This window comes from Crocodylus siamensis, chromosome 1 (assembly GCF_052110815.1).
Source record: "Crocodylus siamensis isolate JL-2025a chromosome 1, ASM5211081v1, whole genome shotgun sequence".
NCBI classification, from domain to species: Eukaryota; Metazoa; Chordata; order Crocodylia; family Crocodylidae; genus Crocodylus; species Crocodylus siamensis.
Window position 1 is genome coordinate 133,240,964 of NC_143395.1, and position 22,494 is coordinate 133,263,457.

General features: G+C 43.4%; 1 protein-coding gene across 7 annotated transcripts in view; it reads right to left on the bottom strand.

Annotated features, from left to right (window-relative positions):
* Positions 1-632: 632 nt before the first annotated feature.
* FRMD1 (FERM domain containing 1) overlaps positions 633-22,494 on the bottom strand; it is a 63,990-nt gene continuing 42,128 nt past the window's right edge. For 5 of the 7 annotated variants that reach the window (XM_090043171.1, XM_090043137.1, XM_090043153.1 and 2 more), the window contains 10 exons: positions 20,488-20,564; positions 18,012-18,198; positions 16,343-16,498; positions 13,862-13,927; positions 13,579-13,647; positions 13,194-13,368; positions 6,079-6,414; positions 5,835-5,954; positions 4,567-4,667; positions 633-2,070 (listed from right to left, as the gene is read on the bottom strand). In XM_090043171.1, coding sequence (XP_089899297.1) covers positions 1,783-2,070; positions 4,567-4,667; positions 5,835-5,954; positions 6,079-6,414; positions 13,194-13,368; positions 13,579-13,647; positions 13,862-13,927; positions 16,343-16,498; positions 18,012-18,198; positions 20,488-20,564 — 1,575 coding nt within the window. In that variant the 3' untranslated portion in view covers positions 633-1,782. The remainder of the gene's footprint in view (positions 2,071-4,566; positions 4,668-5,834; positions 5,955-6,078; positions 6,415-13,193; positions 13,369-13,578; positions 13,648-13,861; positions 13,928-16,342; positions 16,499-18,011; positions 18,199-20,487; positions 20,565-22,494) is intronic. The other 2 variants (XM_090043189.1, XM_090043180.1) reach the window with 1 other exon arrangement.

Genomic DNA, 22,494 nt, shown 5'->3' on the forward strand with positions numbered 1-22,494 from the left:
AGTTATATCACTCACCACTATGAATAAATAAAGATATATATACACATACACACACACACACACCAGTAGTATGCAGCACATTCAAGATTTATCAACTTTTTTAAGAAATAAAAAAGTTTTACCAGTTTTTGTGAGCCAGAGAAGCTAAACACATAGCACTTGAAGCGTGGTAGCAATAGTTTAAAATCAGTATAGAAATACTGTTTTCTCAGAGTCATACTAAAAGTTACTGGGACCTTTCTCCAACACATAAAAATCAATTATAAAATTTAAAAAACTTTCTAATCCTAATAGCTTCATCTTTTTAATACAAGCAGATCAGTACAATGCAAAAGGTTCCTAAGTCATTATGATGACGTTTCACATTCTTTGTGCTTGTAGTTTTTTTTTTGTTTTTGTTCTTTTTTTTTTAAAAACAGTGGTCTCAGAAGTGGACTTACGAAACTTGTATTAGTAACAGAACCTGTCTCAGATGGGGCAATGGTTGTCCTATGTCCTCTTTCCCAAGTGCTGTTTGTTGTAAAAAAAGGGGAAGACATAACACAGAACCAAGTAAAGACAGACAGCCTCCCTCTTATGAACTGGCTAGGAGTTTTTGTTTTTTTTTGTCATATAGCACAATCCTCTCAAAGCCAACAGACACGCTTCTATATCTGCCCCAAATACATGCACAATGAATCAGCTATAAACACAACATCAGGAACCCTAGATAGTCTTCCATCCCTTTATGAATGCCCTAACCAAAGCTATTACTGGACACTACCACCAACTACTTTAGTCACCCTCCAAAATCTACTTCCTCTCTGTGTGCCTCCCAAAATGAGAAAGTGAATTCATATAGAATTCTTTATGATCTAAGTAGAGGTGATTATGCCTGAACAACTTCTTTAGTCACACTTCCTTCTTGAGGAGCCATCACTTAGCATGCTTATGTTTTTCTTTGGGAAAATAAACTCTTGGAAGCACTGGACTCAACATTTCCTAAACAACTTAAAGAATGAATAATGTGTTTTAGGAATCAACACTAGCAGGTCCGTAGTCATGTTAAGGGACTGATAGTTCCTAGCATGTTGCTCTGAAATGCAATTAAAACAGCAATACATTTGGTTGTAAGTTAAAGGGAAGAAAACTAAGAAAACTCCCAGGGCAGCTGACCTTCCACCTAGCAAAGTTAAAGGCACAGCTTCCATTAATTTTCAAGAAAGCAGCACCTTCTATAGCACAGATCTTTAGCACTTCCACCACCCTTGCAGAGGGACTGAGATGTACTGCAGGAGAAAACTGACAGCAGTCAGCACCCTGCAGGAAAAAGTGAACTTGGTGACCAAAACATTGGACTTGAGTGGTAACAGCATGAAATACGAGGGAATGCCAGGAAATACAATGTCTCTTTTTTAGATCCATGTAGAATCAGCAATCCTTCAGGTAATTAAATGACTTACTAAACAAATTAGGTGTTTAGATCCATCTGCCTTCTGGTATTTAAAAAAAAGTAGCATCAATGCTCATGGTGCAGGCCACTTTAGTTTTGTGCCGAGTAAAAAGACAGATATTTCAGTCCCAGCATATGTTAAAAAATAAAGTGCTACTCTAATTCATTTGCACTTCAGTCAGGTTTGTAGGGTTATGACACTACTTAAGAAATCACTTGATAGGGGAAAAAGGTGGTTTATGGTCACCTGCAAGAACCAAAGTGATTACATCATGTGTTAGCGAGGTATATATAACAGCTTTCATTACCAAGATAAACTGTCCCATGGTTTAACAGCTCCCAAAACCCGACTACACCACAAACTCTTCTGGAAGCTGGTCTTCTCCCAAAAGATCCAGTGACAGGCAGTTCATGGATCTCTTGCCATAGAGGGCAGACTTCGTTTTGCAGTCTGTTGTGGAGTAAACACAACCATAGCTGGCCAACTTATCCTCCAGAGCACAGCCAAATGTGTAGCTGTGGGACGTGTCCGAAGATAACATGGTGCTTACTGGTGGATGCCGATGTTTATAAAGACGGATATCATCCAAACTCTGGCTGTGCTGGTCTGGGCAGTTCCTTCCCTTGGGCTGTCCCACCTGCCAGGTCAGTAAGACACACATGAGAAAATGATTATGTGCTCAGAAACAGCCCTCATATAGCTTAGGGATGCTGACTACTACTGCTTATCAGTTGTTCGAAGTGTTCCAAGTTCCCTCAAACCAACCCCATCAGTTTTCCTAAAAACATTAGCTTAATGATGCTGTGAGGCATTAGGAAACTGAATTCAGTCAGCTGCCTTTTTATTTCCTTCAGCTTCTGATCTCTGCGTGCTGCATCCCCAGTACCGATTACAAGGATGAAGCATTTGACAGGACTGGCTGAAATGACACTTTTTGGCAGAGCTGGTCTGGTCAGCCACTGACAATATATTTAAAAATAAATAAATAAAATAAAAGGACAAAAAAAAGTATTAGAACATTAAAATGTTACAAGGTAAAGCACTGAAGTGACAGTGTAGCCGTGAGGGTCCAGGAAGTATGAGAGGCCAGAGTTCATGGGTGGGATCTTTTATTGGACTGACTGCATGGGTGGCAGACATTTAGACAACCTTTCAAGTATTGACGTATCCTTCCTCAGGTTTGTCATAAAAGATAAAAAGGAAGGTTCAGAAAATACATTGAAAAAAAAAGAAGTGAGGGGCTAATGTGCCTAAATTCTATACAAGTGCCAAGAAGAGTCAATTAACAGATTATAGGAAAAAATGGAAAAACAAGAGAAATAAACCAATAGTAATTTTTAGAGGCATGTTTAGTCTTGCAGAAGCAACAGCAACTTGGCTTTTATTGATGAATTACCGATCAGCTGGGACACTGCCCAATTCAACCAGCTGATCTTTACTGTCCTGGGTCTTATATGATTATTCCTGAAATTAACTCTAGGATTAATTTTAGGAATATTAAGCCAAAACAATTTTTCAGTTCATTAGATCTCTTCCCCACAGTAGCAGAAGAGAAGATCATAGTGAAAGTGAAATGAAAATGCACACAACAGATTTCAAAAGCACTTAGCCTCTGGCTTGAGTTTGCTTGCAAAGGCGAAATAGGAGCAGTTAGCCATCCACAGCACAGTTCTGCTGAAAGGTTAGCCATAATGCATTTGTTCATTTGCACGCTATGTAAATAAGTTCCAAAGCAAGTAGCATACTGATCATTCATGTTATATAACCAAATTTGTCATCTGACCACACGTTAGCCATAGGTTAAAAGAAGTAACTATGAGAAAAATGTTACAGAAATAGTCTTATAAAAAAAAACTTATAAGGTATCAGAATTGGGAGCGGCATGCTAACTAATAGTAGAAGACTGTAAATGTGCACAGTAAGAAGGAAGACTGACTGTAAAAAGACCCCCTTATTCAAGGTATCTTCTCCCTATGTGTTTGAGCCACTTAAAATCAATGTAGTCGTAGGATTTTAAAATTTTTTCACATATTAAAAAAAAAATAAAAAAATAAAAATCACTGTTGACACTATGTCCAGAAAAAAAAGAAGAGTCATCTTGGGGAAAAAGGTCAAGAAGTAAATTGCAGACCCTGCAAATTAGAGGGAAAAGAGAGAAGCAGGTGCCCTCTTTCTAGCTGGTCCATTTGATCTGGTGTCACACAGGTAATAAACAGAGAACCTCACAGTAGCAGAGTCACTGCCATGTTTTTTTCCTTCTAATTACAGCCACACTTTGAAAAATAAAGTTGAGAGGACTGTAAATAAAAGCTATTTCTCATGGAGCAGCACAGACTTGCTTCCTATACAGAAGGTATGTCTACATGTGCTCCTACAGCACTGTCATTACTGCCCCATCATTTAGTACTTCCTTTGGAAAGGAGGGTACTTTTGAAACTACTAAATGACAGTGCAGTAACAGCCTGCACTGCGCTGTGCCGCCAGTGCACAGTTATTTTTAGCCCCAGTGTCACTGTAGCAACGCACTATACCGAAGGAGTGTGTGTCGCTATGGTGACGTAGCTGTGATGGCATGGTTTGTGCCTGCCAACGCTACGTGGCCATAACATACTCCTACTATGACGTAGCAACATGTGCAGATATGCCAGTATGTGCCTTTTTGCTCTGCATAGTTTCCTTTTCACAGAAGTTGGGAAAGAAAAAAGACTTAATTTTTTTTTTGTTTGTTTTAAAAGCATACAACAATCAAAGAAAAAGTTGCAACTAGAGATGAAGCAAAACCAGACCCAAAGATTTGAATCTCTTGCAACTTCAGGAGTTTGGAAAAGATGGAGTTTACATCTCAGATCCAAATCTAATTGTATGCTCTTGACTTTAGGTTGGGATCCAAACTATGAAATAGCCCGTGCTCTCTGCTGTTTAGTAGCATAAAAACCAGAAAAAAAGACAGCTCGCAAGATTTCAGTGTTGCTTACTTCAAAACTTTCTGGATCCAAATGCGGCTTCCACATTCAACTTGTGGTAGAAATCAGTGGCTAACAGCTGGTCTCAATTATTCTTGTGTACCTCCAGTATCACATTAGTAATCTGATTTAAAGCAGTGCAAATTAGACTATTATATGGATTGACCCACCTGACCATTTTTCCTTCTCACCTGCTGAAGGGATTCCACACTTTGACCTCTCATTTTTATCAATGTGACTTGTACCACGGAAAGCGACTTCTGATCAATGGCTGCAGAGCAGAAAAATGAAATAAACCATTATTATAAATCACAGGTCATTATAAATTTGCACAGGTTTGTGGGAAAATACCACACTTCCTTAAATAATTATGCCCAACTAGTTCTGCATCATCCAAACCACCACCTTGCACAAGGTGCAAGTTGTGCCTTTCGGTAAGCCTTAACACACAGGCTTCAGCTACACACACACATACACATTTCTTGTATATGCGTTAACACGTCAGTTTTACACACACACACACACACACACACACACACACACACACACACACAATGTGCTGTTACATAGGGTTGGCCCCCTTTCCTGTGCATGCATGTGCACACACACGTTTCTTCTGTACACATTAACATGCACAAACTTCAGCTACAGACACAAATTTACACAACCACTTTCTGTCTACACTATATAGCCTTTTTCTGCATGTGTGCACACACACAAACACACACACTTGCAGCCCCCTTTTCTTGTACATATATCCATCACTTGACTGTTACCTGCAAAAGTCAGTGAGCTCTACTCTCTAATATTCATGCATCTTTAACCTTTAGCATTGATTCCAAAGTTCATAATTAGAAAGACAGCATTATAAGGGCTATATTTCTTTCTATTGGTTGGTTTCCTAGTCATTGCAATCTCACCTGCTTTTAGGACACAGACTGATAAAACTTTTAGGGCCAGAGAGGACCACTAGAATCATTTACTTTGGACTTCCTGAGTACTATAGACCACAGAACCTCACCCAGCCATTGCTGCATCTAGCTTAGTGACTGCTTTTTCTGCAGTAAATGATACATGGCAAGTTAAATTCTTTGGTTACCAAAGTTTTAAAAAGTTTTCAAGAATTTCTCTCTGTGCTGTCACTTGAATAAAGCCCAATTACATTTTGGGATAAGCTGAAGAAGGGGGAAAAAAGCAGGCCAGCAGGGAAGACAATATAGTGCAACAGGGTCTACCATCTTACACCTCTATATAATCTGACTTCAAATTTTGTCTCAAAGTCATAAAAGGAGACAACAATTGTAAAGCAGAGCTAATTACACCTCCCCCCCCCAGCTGCTTAAGCTTCTCATTTGGATTATGCTGCACTTGCCAACCTTGAGAAACACTTCATGAAACCTTAAGAGAATCACCAAGTGAATAGAGAAGACTCCCTCACCTGGGCAACTAGCAGTGTCTAGAGCCAGAGGATGACTTTCCTTTTCCGCCCGCACCTGGTTTCTCTCTAAAGGAGCATCAATGGGCATCTCCTCTGGCTCATCCACTGCCAGTTCAACCTCTGCAAGAGACAAGAGAGCTGTTAATATCATCTTTCTGCCCTTCCAAGCCATTTTAAAATTTCATTACTTCCTTGTTCTGCTGCAAAAGAAGGCTGCTACCAACTAAAGTTCTCTACTCCTTACCACCATCTTGAGAGTCATCTTCAGCTCTCCCTTTGCTTCCGCTGTCAATGCCGGAACTGCCATAGCTGATGGTTGAGCTACATGATTTTTCCTTTCGATGTACCCGATCGATGCTGAAGGGCTCATCCACTGACATTTCTACTGATATCCGGTGCCTTGAGTCGGCCTCGATGCCCGATGTGTGTGAGCTGCCATGGCTCCCTGTGGACTGGCGAGACAGGCGATTGTTCCTCCCACTGCCCCCGCTACTGCCACTGCCATGGGAATGCTTATCCGATGGGTCAAGGTCCATTTCCAGAGTGTCACTGATATAGGATTCCCGATAACGCTTCTTCTCTGCACAGTCAAGAAAGAACGAACGAAAAGGGGTTAAAAAAGTCAAGAGCAAGAGTCAAGGCAAAGGAACTCAGTCAGTTCTGGGACCTGAGTGAAACCATGATCAAGAAGGGGTAGGACTCCCAATAAAGGAGTTTATCCTGCATTTAATATGGGACTATAGCATCTACTGCTTTTCCAGTACAGCAGCCTGGTATGAACTGTGGGGTTTTTGCCTTCCTCCGTAGCAGGGGGCATGGCCCTTTACTTGGGATTTCCTGAGCATATATTAACAACCTTTTCTAGAAGTAGGATGTTGGCTGCCATGGTTCCCCTAATTTATGGCAGGTTAGGGTGTTAGGTCTTGTTGTGCCAGGGTTGGCAGTGGTTTAACAAAGAGTTTACATTATGGATTTGTATAGGATGGTTTGGATAGGGATCTTCCCTCAGGCAGGGGACTGGACTAGGTGACCTCTGTAGGTCCCTTCTAGGTGGAACTGGATGAAAGAGTGGCACCATCGACCTGAGAATATAATTTTGACTGAGGCCCTCCCCACAACTTTCTATAGAGAGTATGGGAAGACAGGGACATAGGACAGGAAGGGATGGAGGTAGTCCTGTTTCATAGATTTCACAAACATTAGGGCTGAAGGGACCTCGGAAGATCATCGAGTCCAGCCCCCCACCCGAAGGGCAGGAAGTCAGCTGGGGTCATAGGATCCCAGCAAGATAAGCATCCAATTTCCTCTTGAAGGTGTTCAGTGTAGGTGCTTGAACCACATCCGATAGCAGACTGTTCCAGACCTTGGGGGCTCGGACAGTAAAGAAATTCTTCCTTATGTCCAACCTGAAATGGTCTTGTAGTAGTTTATAACCATTCGACCTCGTCATCCCTTGGGACGCTCTGGTGAACAAATGTTCCCCCAGATCCTGGTGGTCAGCCTGGATAAACTTATAGGTGGCCATCAGATCACCCCTGAGCCTACGCTTTTCCAGGCTAAAGAGCCCCATGGCTCTCAGCCTGTAATCGTAAGGTCTGTTTTCCTGACCTCTGATCATGCGTGTGGCTCTCCTCTGGACTCTCTCAAGCTTCTCCACATCCTTGTTGAATTGTGGAGCTCAAAACTGAATGCAGTACTCCAGCTGCGGCCTCACCAAAGCCGAGTACAAGGGGAGAATGAAGTCCCAGGATTTGCTGTTATTCTGGGCAATGTCATACGATCCCTCTCATATATGTATTAAGTATCATTCATCTTGAAACTAGTTAGGCTTCTATTGTTCCCATTGCTCATATTAAAAGGCTATGCCAGAACTTCAGTGCACTGAGGGTTAGAAACCTCCTTCTTAAAACTTCCTGTCTGAATTTATTCGTGGCCATTTTACACAAATTTATTCTTGTGACAACATTGTCCTGCCCTTCCAGTTCACTTCTTGGCATCTACTTCCTCAGTGTATTTCTGGACAAGTCAGGCCCACTGTCAACCTCTACCCTGCAAGGCAAAACAAGCCAAGCTCTTCTAGTCTCCACTCACAAGACAGCCCCCCATTCCTCACCTGTTTCAATCTGAGTTAATCTTCCTTGAACCTGAGTGACCCCAACCACACAAATATTCCAGATGGGGTCACCCCCATTCCTTGCACAAAGAGACTAATGCTTCACTTGCTAGGATCACATTTGCCTCTCTCACACATGCACTGCATTGAGGACTAATGGCTGAGAGACATCTGTACTTATTCACCCTGGGCCTTTCTCCTTCTAGAACACAGCCCAGCAAAACGGGAATGCAGAGCCTTTAGTTGTTTGCCTGAAGAAAATGATGGGTTACAAATCACTGATTGAGAAAGGTTTCTGACAGATACTGCTACTGGGTAGAGATCTCATTTGTAACCGCCCCAAGGTGGAGCCTGGCCCCATTGATTCCCTGACCCCATTTTCAAACACTTAGTTCTGTATGCACAAATCAATCCTTGAGCATAAGAGGTCCGTATTTTCCTCTATAGTAGAATAAAGGGCCTGAAAAGTTAGTGGTTCTCTTCAGCCAGCCATGCCCCACGTCTGCCACAGCTGCTCTATCAATCCCCAGTGTAAAAAAGGGGTTGAAGGAAAGAGCCTGCCTGAGACCATTTCTTCCATCTATGCAGGGGATCACAGTCAGGAGCCACACTTCAGGGTGCCCTCATGACTACTGTAGGTAATACGACAACCAATACTGAAACAAGCCCAGAATCAGAACGTGCCAAACATCATCTCTACCTACTGTACTTACACAGTGCCTCATTGCCACAGGATCGGGGTGCCTCACAATCTTTAGCATATTCACGGTGGGACACGCTAAAGACTTGCTATTATCTCCATATTACAGGGAGTGAGCAAAATCATAGAGGGACTAAGTGAGTGACAGCGGAGACCTGGTACTGTTAACAGTCTGGGCCAAGCACTGTTAGCAAGCGTTTTGATGGCCTGCTTTTAGAGAAGGCCACGTTTCGCATCTCAAGCCAGGCTAATCTGTCTGTGCCTTACCCCTGAGCAATGAGTTCTGCTGCCTAATCTCACCTCCCAAATCTCCCACTCTGACAGTGAGATAACAAAGGGAGGCAGCAGGTGGCCCATTTCCATCTACCTCACCTTAAGGCTTGCTAAACCCTAAAGATGACCCCAACCCACCTTCCTTCAGCCACCTGGAAATGGAAACCGATAAACATCAAAACTTGCCAGGCACTGCTCAGCGAGTCAGTGCTGGCCCCAGAACAGGCTTGGCCGTATATAAGCTACCACCACATTCTTCTTCGCTTCCTGCCGTCCCCTCCCCACACTAACACAATAACGGGCTTCATCCGTCTGGCTGTCTGCCCCCAATGCTCTTGGAGCACTCCGATTGGTTACTGAAACAACCAGAGTGCTCCAGGAGTGTTACAGACAGGGGGCGGCAGTGACAGCGCACCACCACGATGGTGGGAATGGAGCGGGGGGGTGGGGGAAGAGGCTGGTGGCCCCCCCCCCCCCCCACAAGGCAGTGGCAGTGGCAGCACAGGGTGCTGGCAGAGGGGATGGCAGGGCAAGCTTCCCCTCACCCCTGCTCCTGGGAGGCGGCAGCGGCGCGGGGGGGAAATACGACTTAAGGTTAGCAAGCTTCCCCCCGCCCCCTCCCACATATCATTCTTGACACACTAGTATAAGCATAAGCACACAATACTTGGGAATGCTAGCCACCTCAGACCTGTCACTGCCAATAAATACTGGGCTCAGCTGCACACATTGTATAACTGAGATTAGTGGAAGAGAGGAATGTAAACCCTAGAGTAAGAGGGTATGGCACTAGTAAGGAAAAGGAACAAGGAAGAAGAAAAAAAAAAAAAAACAGAGAGTGAGCCTGAATCAGAGAATTGGGTGGGTGCCTGGCTCACTGCGTCTCATCTTTCCCAAATGAACAGCAGACTGACAACTAAATCAACTGAAGTCCTCAGTGAAGGCATTTAGGAAATGAGAAGTGATGCAATGAACTGATCTCATTTATTTCTGGGTGTAATTTAATATCTATATGCTGAAGGCCTCCAATTTCCTTTGCAAGGCACACAACTACATCCCTGCTCTACCAACCATTAAATGATGTTACTTTGGACTTCTCCACATTTATGCTAATCTCGATCGGCAGCTCAGAGTGCTGGATATCAGAGGTAACTGTACCCTTCCTCCTTACTTTAATAGTCTCATGATCTCCAGCGTGGGATTTATCTGTCAAGATGCTCAGTATCTCCACTGAGTATCTACAACGTGCCCCCATTGCAAGGGGAATGCTGCATGTAGGATTTCCCCCCGGCACCGTATTTTCAGCAAAGGAATGGTATTTAAAATACAAGCCTCAGTGACTTACAATGTTATACTGTTATAGATCTGTGTAGTCCAACCCCCTGCTTAAAGCAGGACCAGCCCTAACTAGATCATCCCAGCCAAAGCTTTGTCTCGTTGGGCCTTAAAAACTGCCAAGGACAGAGATTCTACCATCTCTCTAGGTAACCCGTTCCACTACTTTACCACACTCCTAGTGAGATGGTTTTTCCTAATATCCAACCTAAACTTCCCTTGCTGCAACTTGAGACCATTGCTCCTTGTTCTCTCATCTGTCACCACTGAGAACAGTTTCCATCCTCTTTCAACCCCCCCTTCAGGTAGTTAAAGGCTGCAGAAGGATTTCCCCAGGCATGTCTGCAAGTCTGGAGAGGGGAAAAGTACGAGTCCTACCTGCACCTCTGCACTTGAAGATGTAGGCAAGGGGAAATCTCTCCCCCCCGTGTGGGTCTGCAAGCATAGAGGTGGAGTCCAAGTCCTTCCTGTTGTGCTTGCAGATATGCACAGGTCTGCAAGTGAAGAGGGGGGGAGTGTAATTTTCTCCCCCACCCACATACACTTGCAGACATGCATATGGGGTGGGGGGGGAAGGGAAGAGCCCCTGGCAGCAGGACTTCCCCATGTGCAACTGCAAATGTAGAAGGGGGATCCCTGTTCGAGTCCCCAACCCCTTATCTGAGGATGTATGCAGGGAAATCCCTTGCAGATTTCCCCACCATGCATCTGCAAGGGGGGAGAAGCTGCTTGCAATTAAGTCCCTGGGAGAATTCCCTTCAGGGGATTTTCCTGTTCCCCAACATATGGGGGGGAGGGAGTGGAGGGCATCTGCAAGTGGGGGGTTTTCCTTGGCTTGTAGACATGTCTTAAGCTGGGGCACAGCAACTAGGGACATCTGTACTTTGCACTAGAGTTTATTATGCCACCTTAATGGCATGTGTAGATGCTCAAACTGCTGCAGTCCAGGATGCACATGCAGAATCTGTGCCCAGGACTGCAGCAGTTTGAGCTGGGGCGGAGCATTAGGTGGCCAAGGGGCTGGCTGGGGCACAAAAGTGCCCCAGCATGTGGAGCCCTGTCTGGCCCCCTGCTGCCTGAGCTGACTAGATGCAACGTTATGCCTGGGTCAACGTTTACCCATGCATTTAGGAGCACTTAAAAGAAGTCATCGAAATGGATGATTTAAAGCTACCCTAGGACAAAAGAATATGGAGAATTCCAGTGCACAAGAATGTTATCCCAAGCATAAGGTAAAAAACCCCACAAACACATTCTCATTGCAAACTGGATTACCATGACACCTGAATCAATCTTAAAAAGAAAAACCAAATAGTATTTTTATTTTATAGAAGTTCTTGGAAGGGTGGGGGGAGAAGCGGGTGAGATAGTTTTAATTAGAAATAAACAGTATGGGTTAGGTAGTCTGAAGCGCACTTGCTAGCTTGTGCAAAAGGCTGTATAACGGGTTTATTAGGTCTGATGCTACTTTTATACAATTCAACAGCAAAGCTCCCGCTGACTTCACTGGTGTAGGAGGAAGCCCTCCATATGGGAGTTCCATCTATATTACAAAACTCATTGTATTGCTAATAACACTTGTCAGCCAGGGTGTGAACTGGTATAATTGCAAATACTAGAACTGGAGAAAAAGGACAAACCCTAACATTTTCAACTACTCTGATCCAGGAGGAGCTTATTAACAGTGACTCCATTTTTTAGAGTATTCAGCACCTGAAATTATTTAAGAGGGGGGAAAGAGAGGGGCAACCAGTTTTTTGGGCATGCAGTGGAGTTGTTGGGAGTTTGTGTTGAGCTCCCAGGATCAAGCTCAAAGGGAACCCCTCAGGGAATGGGGAAGAAATGTCAAAGCAGGAGAAGGAGTGTGCCTAGTGGGTCACGAGATCCCAAATGGGCTTCTGACCATTTCAATTTTTTCCAACCCTGATGCATTATTTATTTGTATTAGGAACTTATTTGTATCAAATTAGACAAACAGTTCATCTAACTGAGTATTCTGGATGTGATGGTGCCTAGTACCAAATAGCAACTAAAGATCAGCACAGAACTAAGGTAACTTTGAAGTCCTTTTGTGGTTCTGATCCAATTTTATAGAATAAACTCTCTCTTTTCCTACACACTTACACTGAAACATAATACAATGTGTTTAGGAAAAAAGTTTAAAGCCCAACCACACTTTGTTTTTTCTTGCAGAAAAAAAAAAAAAAGGTACACAACCCTCACATATGACAGTTATGGAATATCTTGGAATATTTATATTGTTATGACATTCTTTTCACTGGCGGCTGTCGCATGCCACTGAATGGTCCAGTCCTCAGTGACATGCTTTATGCACTGCAACTAGAATTAACAAATAGCACAAGAATGGGAGAGCACAGCAGTCACCATGCTAGAAGAGATGAATGGTGCCAGCTATTTTGAGTGGAATTTCACTAATGATACTAGCCCTAGTTTTATCACTCATCTCAGTTAGCAGTGCTCAGCTTCAGTGAGCACTATAAGCAGTAGGGATTGTATTGTCCCATTAGGACACCACTAAGAGAAATTTCTTCTTAATCCCTGCTTCAGGGCCTATACTGATCCCTAGGAAGAAAATATGTTGCTCTCATTTTTGTCATGCTTCATCTTAGGGACTCAAATGTATACACAATTAGATGCTATAAGCCTGTTAGAAACACGAGGATCCATATTACAATGTGATTATGAAAACTTGTTCTGCCTAGGGAGACTCCTGAAAGTATTAGCCATTTAGTGACTGCTTGCTTGCTTGCATAAGCAATTGTTTAATTGCCACTGAACCTTGAGTAATTGAAAACTGTCTCCCAATTCAAATCTTGTTCAGAACTTGGTAGGCCCCTCAAAAATATCTTAAGGCCATCTCACAATTCCTAGTGAGAGAAAACCAAGGTATGACTCCCCACAACCCTCCATCACATACCTTCAGCCTCCTCCAGCTTTTGGATTTGCTTCAGCACTGGCTGGATGTTGAGAAAGAGTCGGTGACTGTTGCTAAGGAGCTGCAATAGATGCCGTGACCTGAATGGGCAACCTGTATAGTAAACCAATTTCCGTGCAGAAGGCAAACCATCAGGCTGGATTTCAAATTTTTTCCCCTGGGAAAAAAAAGTGGGAGAGCACTGAAAGGAAGCAGGTTTTCAGTAATTTGTGTAGTAGAGTGGCAAGAGATACACCATTTTCTACTTAAACTGGTAACATTAAAAAAATGCTTAGCGCAGACACTCGGACAAAACCAATAGCTTTGCCAGGTTCCAGGACAACCCCCTCCACCCCCAGCCAGATGGCAGGCATTCTGCAACACTCACCAGAAATGCAAGTTTCCCAATGTGTGACCAAGGAAAGTCATAGAGGAGTTGACGGACATGGTTTACCTCCTGCAACATATCAAACTCACAATGACACAGGGATTGGCAGAGAGGGGTGGAGTTTGAGATGGACAAAGCATTCACAGACAACCAAGAATGTGAGATATGTAGTCTGTCACCCCCACCCCCAGAGGACATGGAAGTACAGAGGCAAGGGTAGAGGTGAAAAGGAGTGTGACGAGAACTAGAAGGAGTTAATGCTATAGACCCAGGCTTTCATTACCTGATAGATGTGCATTCCTTTAAGGGTCAGGCCCAGGACAATTGTTGGGCGATCCTCCTTCTTATCCTAGAAGAACATACAGACATCTGGGTTCAAAAGGTAAACCACACATAGGCCATGCTCTTACTTTGGCAAGTACTGCAACCATGCAGCAGGATCATCCCCTTCAGCAGAGGTTATCTAAATGTCATGCCTCCCTACTCCTGGTAGATTTTTTTTTTTTTTTGAAAACACTGTCGTCTTTTTGCTTCTTGAAAAAACACATGATAAAACTTAAAACTGAACATTGTGCTTGGTTCGTTCTTTTCTTGCCAGGATCGCATGCATTCCACCAAACCCCAAGGACAACGTACAGCCACTAAGATGGACTCCCGCATTACTAGATTCAAAGGATGGTCAATTATGTAACTAAGAGGTTATCTGCAGGTGACTAAAGTCAGAAGTAATATGCTGCTTCTGCTATCCCTTAGAAGGCACCCACGTCTCTGGATGACACAGAAGTAGAGACAGTCAACTTGGTATAAGGCCCACCCCCGTCCCACCTTCTGGCTGTTCCTGTTAGTAGTCCTACCACACCAGTAGTACCAGCCCACAAAACAGACTTACTCAAGTATCTTGCAATGCAGTCTGGATTTAGAAAAAGGATGAAGAGGCTGACTGCTATATCCTGAAGGATTTATTTAAATTTAAGGGTTTAAAAGGGTTACTGTGACCTCCACCCTAATGTACTGTATCAAGGCGAGTACACTCATCCAACAACGGCAACTCTATGCATTAACAAACAATTAACTTGTCTAAAATGGGTTATAGTCCTGTGTTTACTTAAGAAAAGTGCTTCCTAGCACGTACTGATGTTGAGGGGTCCCACACCCACATGCTCCCCCTGCCACAGAAACTGGTACTCCCTGGGAACAAGCAAAATAATGCCATATTATGGGAATAAAAGCACAAGCCTTGACATTAGAACTTCCCCTCTTCCCACATGGAACTTTTCAAGATACAGGCCATACTGCTACACCCAGGTGGAGGAAGAGAATCCAATTAGAAATAGTTTGGAAGTCTTTTTGGTTGTGTTCTCTAAATGGAGACAGTGGAGAGAGGAAGAGACTGATGCGATAACTTCCTTCTCCAACCATGCACAGACAAGCTCATTACCAGCCTTAAAAGACATGAGCCCTGCCAGCCCAGACACTAGGAAATTCAAGACTTCACCACGTCTCCCATGAATTGGCACAATATCCTGACATCCAGGCCTTCCTCAGCTACTGTTTCCGGCACACTAGCTGTGAGACAGAGTTTTGTCATCCAAGGATCACCCAGGGCAGATAATTAGCCATTTGCAAAACTTCCCTTGGGGTGGAGGTGGCAGTGGGAAGGCAAGTGTACCATGATCATAGTAGTGCACAAAAGAATTAAACACATGCAGTATTTCAAGGCAGACAAGAATTCTGACCATTGGGCCAACCAATTTCACACCCTCAGCATCTCTAGACATAAATTGTGTCAGGTCCTGTCAAGCATATTTCTTGCAGCCTTATGCCTCCATCACTAACGACCTTAGATTCAAAGGGGTAGAAGAGGAGGGAGTGACTATGGTTTATGAGCGGTTAAACCAACATCATTAGAATCTGAGCCCGCACTTGAACGTATTTCCTTTAAAGAACCTGAAACTTTATTCCTAATGTTTTTGTAGTAAATGGAGCTTCTGGGATTCAGTAGAATGAAACAGGCCTCTCAAGCTTTTGATGCCTTCTGGACATAAATTTTGCCTGGATGCAACCACTGCAGACAGGAAGTCATTGGATTCTGAAAACCCTCAGATTATTCAGTAAGCTTTGGACAAAATGAATTCTGCCACTCAGAAGCTGAATCTATGCATCCACTAGGATGCGAGTGAAAAAACTGAACTTGCTCTAAGATATGCCTCTTCTTTTATACTTAAGATACAGCCTTTTTATTTCTAACATTGGAACCCCTATTGAGTCACGAGATGGGAGAGTCACTGTTTGAAGAGTTCCGTCTCCAGTCAAATCACCTGACCAGGACCAACCAGTCAGTCACTGGGGAGTCCGAAGTGGAGGAAGTGAGTGGACAAAAAGAATTAACGTGAACCCCAAAACCAGCCGCATGTTAAAAACAATGATGTAAGAAAATACTCACTTGTGTACGTGAGTGCTCTCCGTTTTGTGGCACTTGCATGACATGGCAACAGACCCTTTCAATAAACCTTTCAACAATCCCCCTTCTCCACTCACCCCTCAAATAAAAATGCCTCAACATGCAAAAAATATATGGTATATGGTTTCTTAATGTAATTCCTCCTACATCTGCATATTCTTCAGATGCACCACACCTTTTTGGCGTATTGGTGAAACCTCCTCAGATGCAAACAAATTCAAAGCAAAACATTAAGTTAAAGAAAATAAGGGTGCCACTTGCCCTCCTCCCAACCTTTTTAAGGTTAAAAGCTGTTTGTTTAACCTTTTGTAATCTGTAGTAATGGACAGGAACATCCTCCAGTAGACAGGACTCCTTGATGAACTTCAGCACTGCTTCTTTAGCAGGCAGACCTTGCTGTTCTCGGTGCATCTCTGGAGCATGCTTCAAGATGTAGTCACTCCCCCTCTTTGCAATTACCTGCCCACAAGGGAACAAATGAGGTCAGCAGGTCTTCAGCAATCTCAACCAAGTAAGAACAAATGTAAAAATAAAAATATCACTGACATGACACCCAGAAAGCAGAACAAATGTTTTAAATCCCAACCAGTCTGTTTTTAAATTTATCCAGAAGATGGCATCTTCCGTCATTAACTTTATGGAAGTCATTATATGCAAAGGTCACAGTTCTTTGGAAGTCAGCCTTTGTATTCTTATGTCTTAACCATGCTTTATTATTCTGGTTGTGGTAGCTGCTGATAAAAAGTTGCAGTTGGACTGTGAAGTGTTTGCTGCGATGCCCTCAGGGCAGCGAGAGAAGAGTCTCCCTGTGTGTGCCAGAGTTTACTATTTGCAATAATAAATCACCCACATGCTTGCCTGGGGCTGTGGCTTAGTGCATCAGAGCTGCGTTGCTCAGCCTTGGCCTTTGGAATATTTGCAAGATTAAAAATTTACCATGATAAGACAGACTGAAAACTGCCGTATAAGTAATCTGTCAAACCCACCTCTTTAAACCCTCTGGAAGCTACCTAACACCAAGAACCCTTCCCCCACAACTCCCTTCCTCAAGCTTGGAAACAGCCTGGACTAGCAAGGAAATAGGGGCAGAGACTTGATGAGACTTTCAGGCTAGTGGCAGAAATCAGTAAAATCCAGGCCTCCCAAAACCCAGTCAGTACCAGCACACTGCCTTTCTCTCTGTCATTTACTCTGCAATCACATAACAGCTCATTGTATTGTCCATGCATGGCAGGAGAAGTAGCAGCAAAGGGAGTGTTCTGCACAGGAACTGTACACACGAACACGTGTGCTTATGTGCAAGATAGTATGTGGCCTGAGTCACTGACAGCATCAATGGCCTGAAGCAAACAGAGTCAGTCATAAGTTTAAAAAAAAGGCTTAAAACGATATAACAAACTACAGGTTCAGTTACCAGCAAAGCCTGGTTTTGTTTTTTTGAGGTGAAAAGGCATAAAACTGTACAAACACTTCAAAAAAAATGCAGAAATAAAAAAGGGGCAATTGCTTTTTTTTTTTTTTTTTTTTTTAACTTACAAACTTCTCAGGGAGTTGTGATCCCTGAGACTAACCCCAGGGGGTCACAGTGAAACACTCAGTTAAGTCGATATGAAAAAGGTATGGTGTTTTCCTCTCATGTCTGTTCTCATCAATTGGCATTGCCCCTCAACAGGCAACTAACCTGAGTTTTAGTCCATACAAACCACAAGTCGTAAAATCAAAGGCACTAAAGATAAGTTTATTCACTTCCAGGGCATGGAGGTTTTGGGGGGGGATCATGACTTGGATTGAAACGAATACGCTTCAAAACAAATTTCTGTAAACATCATCTCTTTTAACCATAGGGTTCAAACTGGGAAAAAACTAAAGCCTCAACTGAGAAAATGTCCTGCTGGCGTCTTTCTATTTACACAGGCACATTTCATCACAGACGATGACTACTGAAAGTGCCAATGATTCTGAAACAACTTACCCATTGTGGAAAGTAGGCTTGAGGTTCAAAATATCTCCCCACATGGACATGCTCCCTGTAGTTGCCCAAGTCTGCCTGCAAACCATAAGCAGCCAGCAGGAAGTAGATTTCTTCTTTGTGAGTACATCGAGATCTCAACACCTGCTCCTTGAGATGGTAGTAGTACAGCTGCCTTGCTACCTTGTCACTGCCAAACACAGAAAATAGCTTTGCTTAAGCGACATCTAGAGAATGAATCTAATACATCTTTGATGTGTGCAAAATGTACTTTTAAAATTGCATGGTAGTAGTCTCTAGAGCCTGCCAGTCAGGGTCAAGGTCCATGCCACACCAAGCACAGTACAAAACACAGCAAATAATAGTCTCTCTACTAAAGAACTTACAGTCTAAATCAGTGGTGTTCAACCTCCAGCCCACAGGCTAAATTTGGAGCATGGGACCCTATCATCCAACCCATGGGGCTCCTCAGGGGTCTGGAAATTTGGCAGTGGGGGACAGTCACAGGGTTAATTAGGACAGATTGTGCTAACACACAGGGTTGCTCTGCAGCCGGACCTGATGTTACTGGAGGGTCACTCCATGGTTCTACCAACCCCACCCATGGGATTAAGCTGGGAAACTGATCCCAAGCCATCCATCCACTCATTCGGGGCAGAAGGTTGAACGCCACTGGTCTAAATAGTCAAAAAGCAGACAGTTTTTGTTTTGTTTTGTTTTTGGGGGGGGGGAGGGGGAGACACAAGGACAGACAGCAGTGAAGGGAAGATGGACAGACATATTATCCCAACTTCAGAAAAAGGGAGAACTAGGACAGAGAAATTGAGGTGTCAAGTCACATTGGAAGTTTGTGATCCTATCACAAAGAACCAGATCTTCTAAGTTCTAATCCAGTCTTGCAACCACAAGTCCTTCCTTCCATTCTAAAACAGATACTGTTTTAGAGAGGAAGGCTGTGTGTCCAGCTGCAAAATATACAGATTGCAGTGGCGACCACGTGTGAGCTCCCTGCACCGCCAGCTTTGCATCCAGCCATCTATCAGCACCCCCAACTCTGTGTTTGTAAGGGGTACCCTGCTTAAAAAAGGCTGAAAACCCTTGCTCTAGATCACGGACTAGGAATGTTAGGAGAACTTGGGCATATTAACAGTGTTAATATGCCTCAGAGGCCATAGTGATGACCTTGACAACTATATAGGGGGACAGAAGCAGAGCCACAGCCAGACTTCTAGGATTCTTACTCTGTGTTTGTGTTTTGAAGAGGCCCATAAGTCTCTCTGTTTAACTACTAACAAGAAGGAAAACAGCTCATGATGCCAGTAAAAGAAGAGAAAGAGTGGGGAGGGTGAGGGGAGGTACAACAGTAGGCAATCAGTACTTGCTTCAAAGAGAATCCCTCTTCCAGCAGTATGAAGAGGAAAACAAAAAGCCCCCAAACACCACGCAACACAACCAAAGACTCTCACTCAAGATGTGGACAGCAAATACTTAAATATGGGTAAAGACCACCTGAATGCTCTATACTTGTGGCTTGCCCTGGTGTCAGACTTGCAGTGCTGATACAAATGTATTCTGTCACTTGCTCATTTTTGCCTAAATCATCCTTTGCTCTGCACTGGGTGGTAAGGGCAGTTGCGTTTTGAACACTGATTTTGTTTGTGTGGAATATACGCTATTTGAGTGCAACAATCTTTAAACATGTTAAGCCACTCCTTTTATCCATTTACAAAAGTGGAGCAGAAACAGGTAACATATACATCCCAAATAAACACAGTGAAAAGTATTAAAAGCAATTGCAATTATTAGAATGTATACTACAGAAAAATATTAGACTGTATTCTAGAGTAATCGTTTCTGTTATTTTGCCAGTGCTGCTCTGAACTCTATCAAAAGGGCATGCGACCACAGGTTTGCTAGCTGAATTCTAGATATACACATAGATAAAGAAAAGAGTAAGCGGGGGGTTAAGATTTCTACTAGGGGAAAGGAGGAGCAAAGAGAAGATATTCAACACTGAGGTTTCAAATGTGAAGCACCAGGTCTGAAAATACAACTGCCATATTGGCTGCAGGCATAGTTGTCAAACATACAGAAAAATAGCTTGGTAGAAGAATATCAGTAGAACAACAAAACGTAAGGGTGCCCCACTACAACCTCAGTAGTAACCGGTCTATATCCAGTCTCAAAGTTGTTAGATCTGAAATAAAAGAGCAGCATTAAATTACCGAATTGTGAGCTAAATAAAAGGTAAAAAGGTTGTTGTAAAAGCACCTTGGTTTGAACCCAAAAGGATGGAAATCATCTGCTTTTGCCAAGAGGATACACTGAAATAGGCCACATTACTGATCTCCAGAGAATGCTTTCGGGCCAATAACACTGACAGAGAAGGAAAGAGTTCTACAAAGGGAATTCAGTTCTGTTTTTCATCTCATAGAATTTTCTTAGCGAATAAAGTTGTTGCCACAGACTTAAAATTTACCTTATAACCCTTCCATTTTCTACATAGTACTGTACTCTGAAGAAAGCAACAAAAGGAGGGCTGAACTTCTCTGGTCCCTGTAGACAGAGAGAGAAGGAAAAAAAAAAAACTTTTTAGACAAATTTTATAGGAGTCAAAAAATCTCATTATGCCTTCCTTAGCACTCTCCATTTTGCTTCATATTCCCCACCACTAAAATCTTCTCCCCACGTATCCCTATTTTCCAGAGGCTCACAGTGAAGTAGGGCTGGAAGGGACCTCCTGAGGTCATCTAGCTCAGCCTCTGCTTGAGGCAGGATCATCCCTGACTAAATCATCTTACCCAACTGTCCATTTAACCTACTTGTGAAAATTTCCAGGGAGTGGGTGTTGTGGAAATTTCCACAATTTTTCTAGATAGTTTGGTCCAATGCTTGAGTACCCTTACAGCTAAAAAGTTCTTCCTAATCTCCAACCTAAATTTCTTCTGACACAGAATAGTCTACCTCCATCCTCTCCTCTTCAGTTATTTGAAAACTGTTCTCAGATCCCCCCTCAGTCTGGTCTTCTCCAAACTATATAACCTTTGCTCCTTCAGCCTCTCCTTGCAGATCATGCTTCCCAGGATTCTGCTCATTTTTGTCTCACTGCTGGACTCCTTCCAATCTGCACACATTTTTTTAAGTGTGGGGCCCAAAAGTCAACATAAAACTCCAGGCAAGGCATCACCAGTGCCAAGTACAGAGGAAGAATAATTTCCCTTGATTTGCATGTGCTGCTCTTTTAATACAACACAGTATGCTGTGGGCTCATATTCAGCTTACGGTCCATTGCAACTCGTAAGGTCCTTCTCTGAAGTACTGCAGCCTAGCCAATCATTTCCCAGTCTGTATTTGCATATACGATTATTCTGTCCCAAGTGCAGGACTTTGCACTTGTCCTTATTGTTCAAAAGTTTTCTTCAGAAAGTTTTCCACTTCAGAAGCACCCTTGAAGCCTGAATCAACAGGGCATTACAATAAATCAGAACAAGCAACTAGTTATGCCTCTAAGCCTTTCTTATACCTGCAACCTATCCATCCCATACTCCCATTCCCAATGAAAGTCAGAATGAAGTGTTGTGCAGAAATACCCAAGCAAGCTCTAAACGAGCTTGCCTGGGTACTAAAGGCATGTTAGTGAGGGAGTTCTGCATGCACTAGGTTTATTCAGATGAGAAGCTAGCTTGGGTAAATTAGCTTGGGTGGAATGCCAAGTTAACAGGGTTCAACTGCTCCCACTACCCAAGCTAGCTTCTTTAGAGATAGCTTGCATACCTCTAAGCCAGCGATTCTCAGCCAGTGTGCTGCCAGGTATTTAAGGGTGCCATGGGTTGCTGTGAAATATTAGTACTATTAGGTGTACAAACACCTACATGTGATACACAAGATAAACCCAGAGATTTTTTTCATAGGAATTCAGTGTCAAAAAGATTATTTTGCTCTGGTCTTTCTGAGATCTTTGCTACAGAAGAACTGCTCCATAATTTTTCCATGGTCAAACAATGAGTGAAAATTAGGAGCTGGCATTTTCCAAAGGGTGCCTTGAGTCAAATGAGGGGTGTCTTTTACCTTATGAGGCTGAGAACCACTGCTCTACACGAGTAGTTCCCAACTTTGGAGATAGCAATGATAAAAAATGGGGGTTGCAAGGACACTTGACAATGTTGACGGATTATGATGAAAAACACAGAAAAAAAAGTGGGAAAAAGTGGGTTCCCCTTGCAGGTTGGGAGTCCCAACCTGCAAGGGGCTGCTTGGGGCTGGGGGGAGTGGGAGGACGGCAACTAGGCAGGGGTCACTATGTGCATGTGTGCGCACACACATACCTGACAGCCAGGCAACATGGAGAGCAGCTCCCGCCAGATAAGTCTATGGGGGAGAAGGGGGAAAGAGGAGAGGACAGACTGAGGACCCCCCACCACAGTGAGGGAGTGGGGCACAGCTGGGACTGGGGGACCAAGATGAAGCCACAGGTGGCTCATCTGGG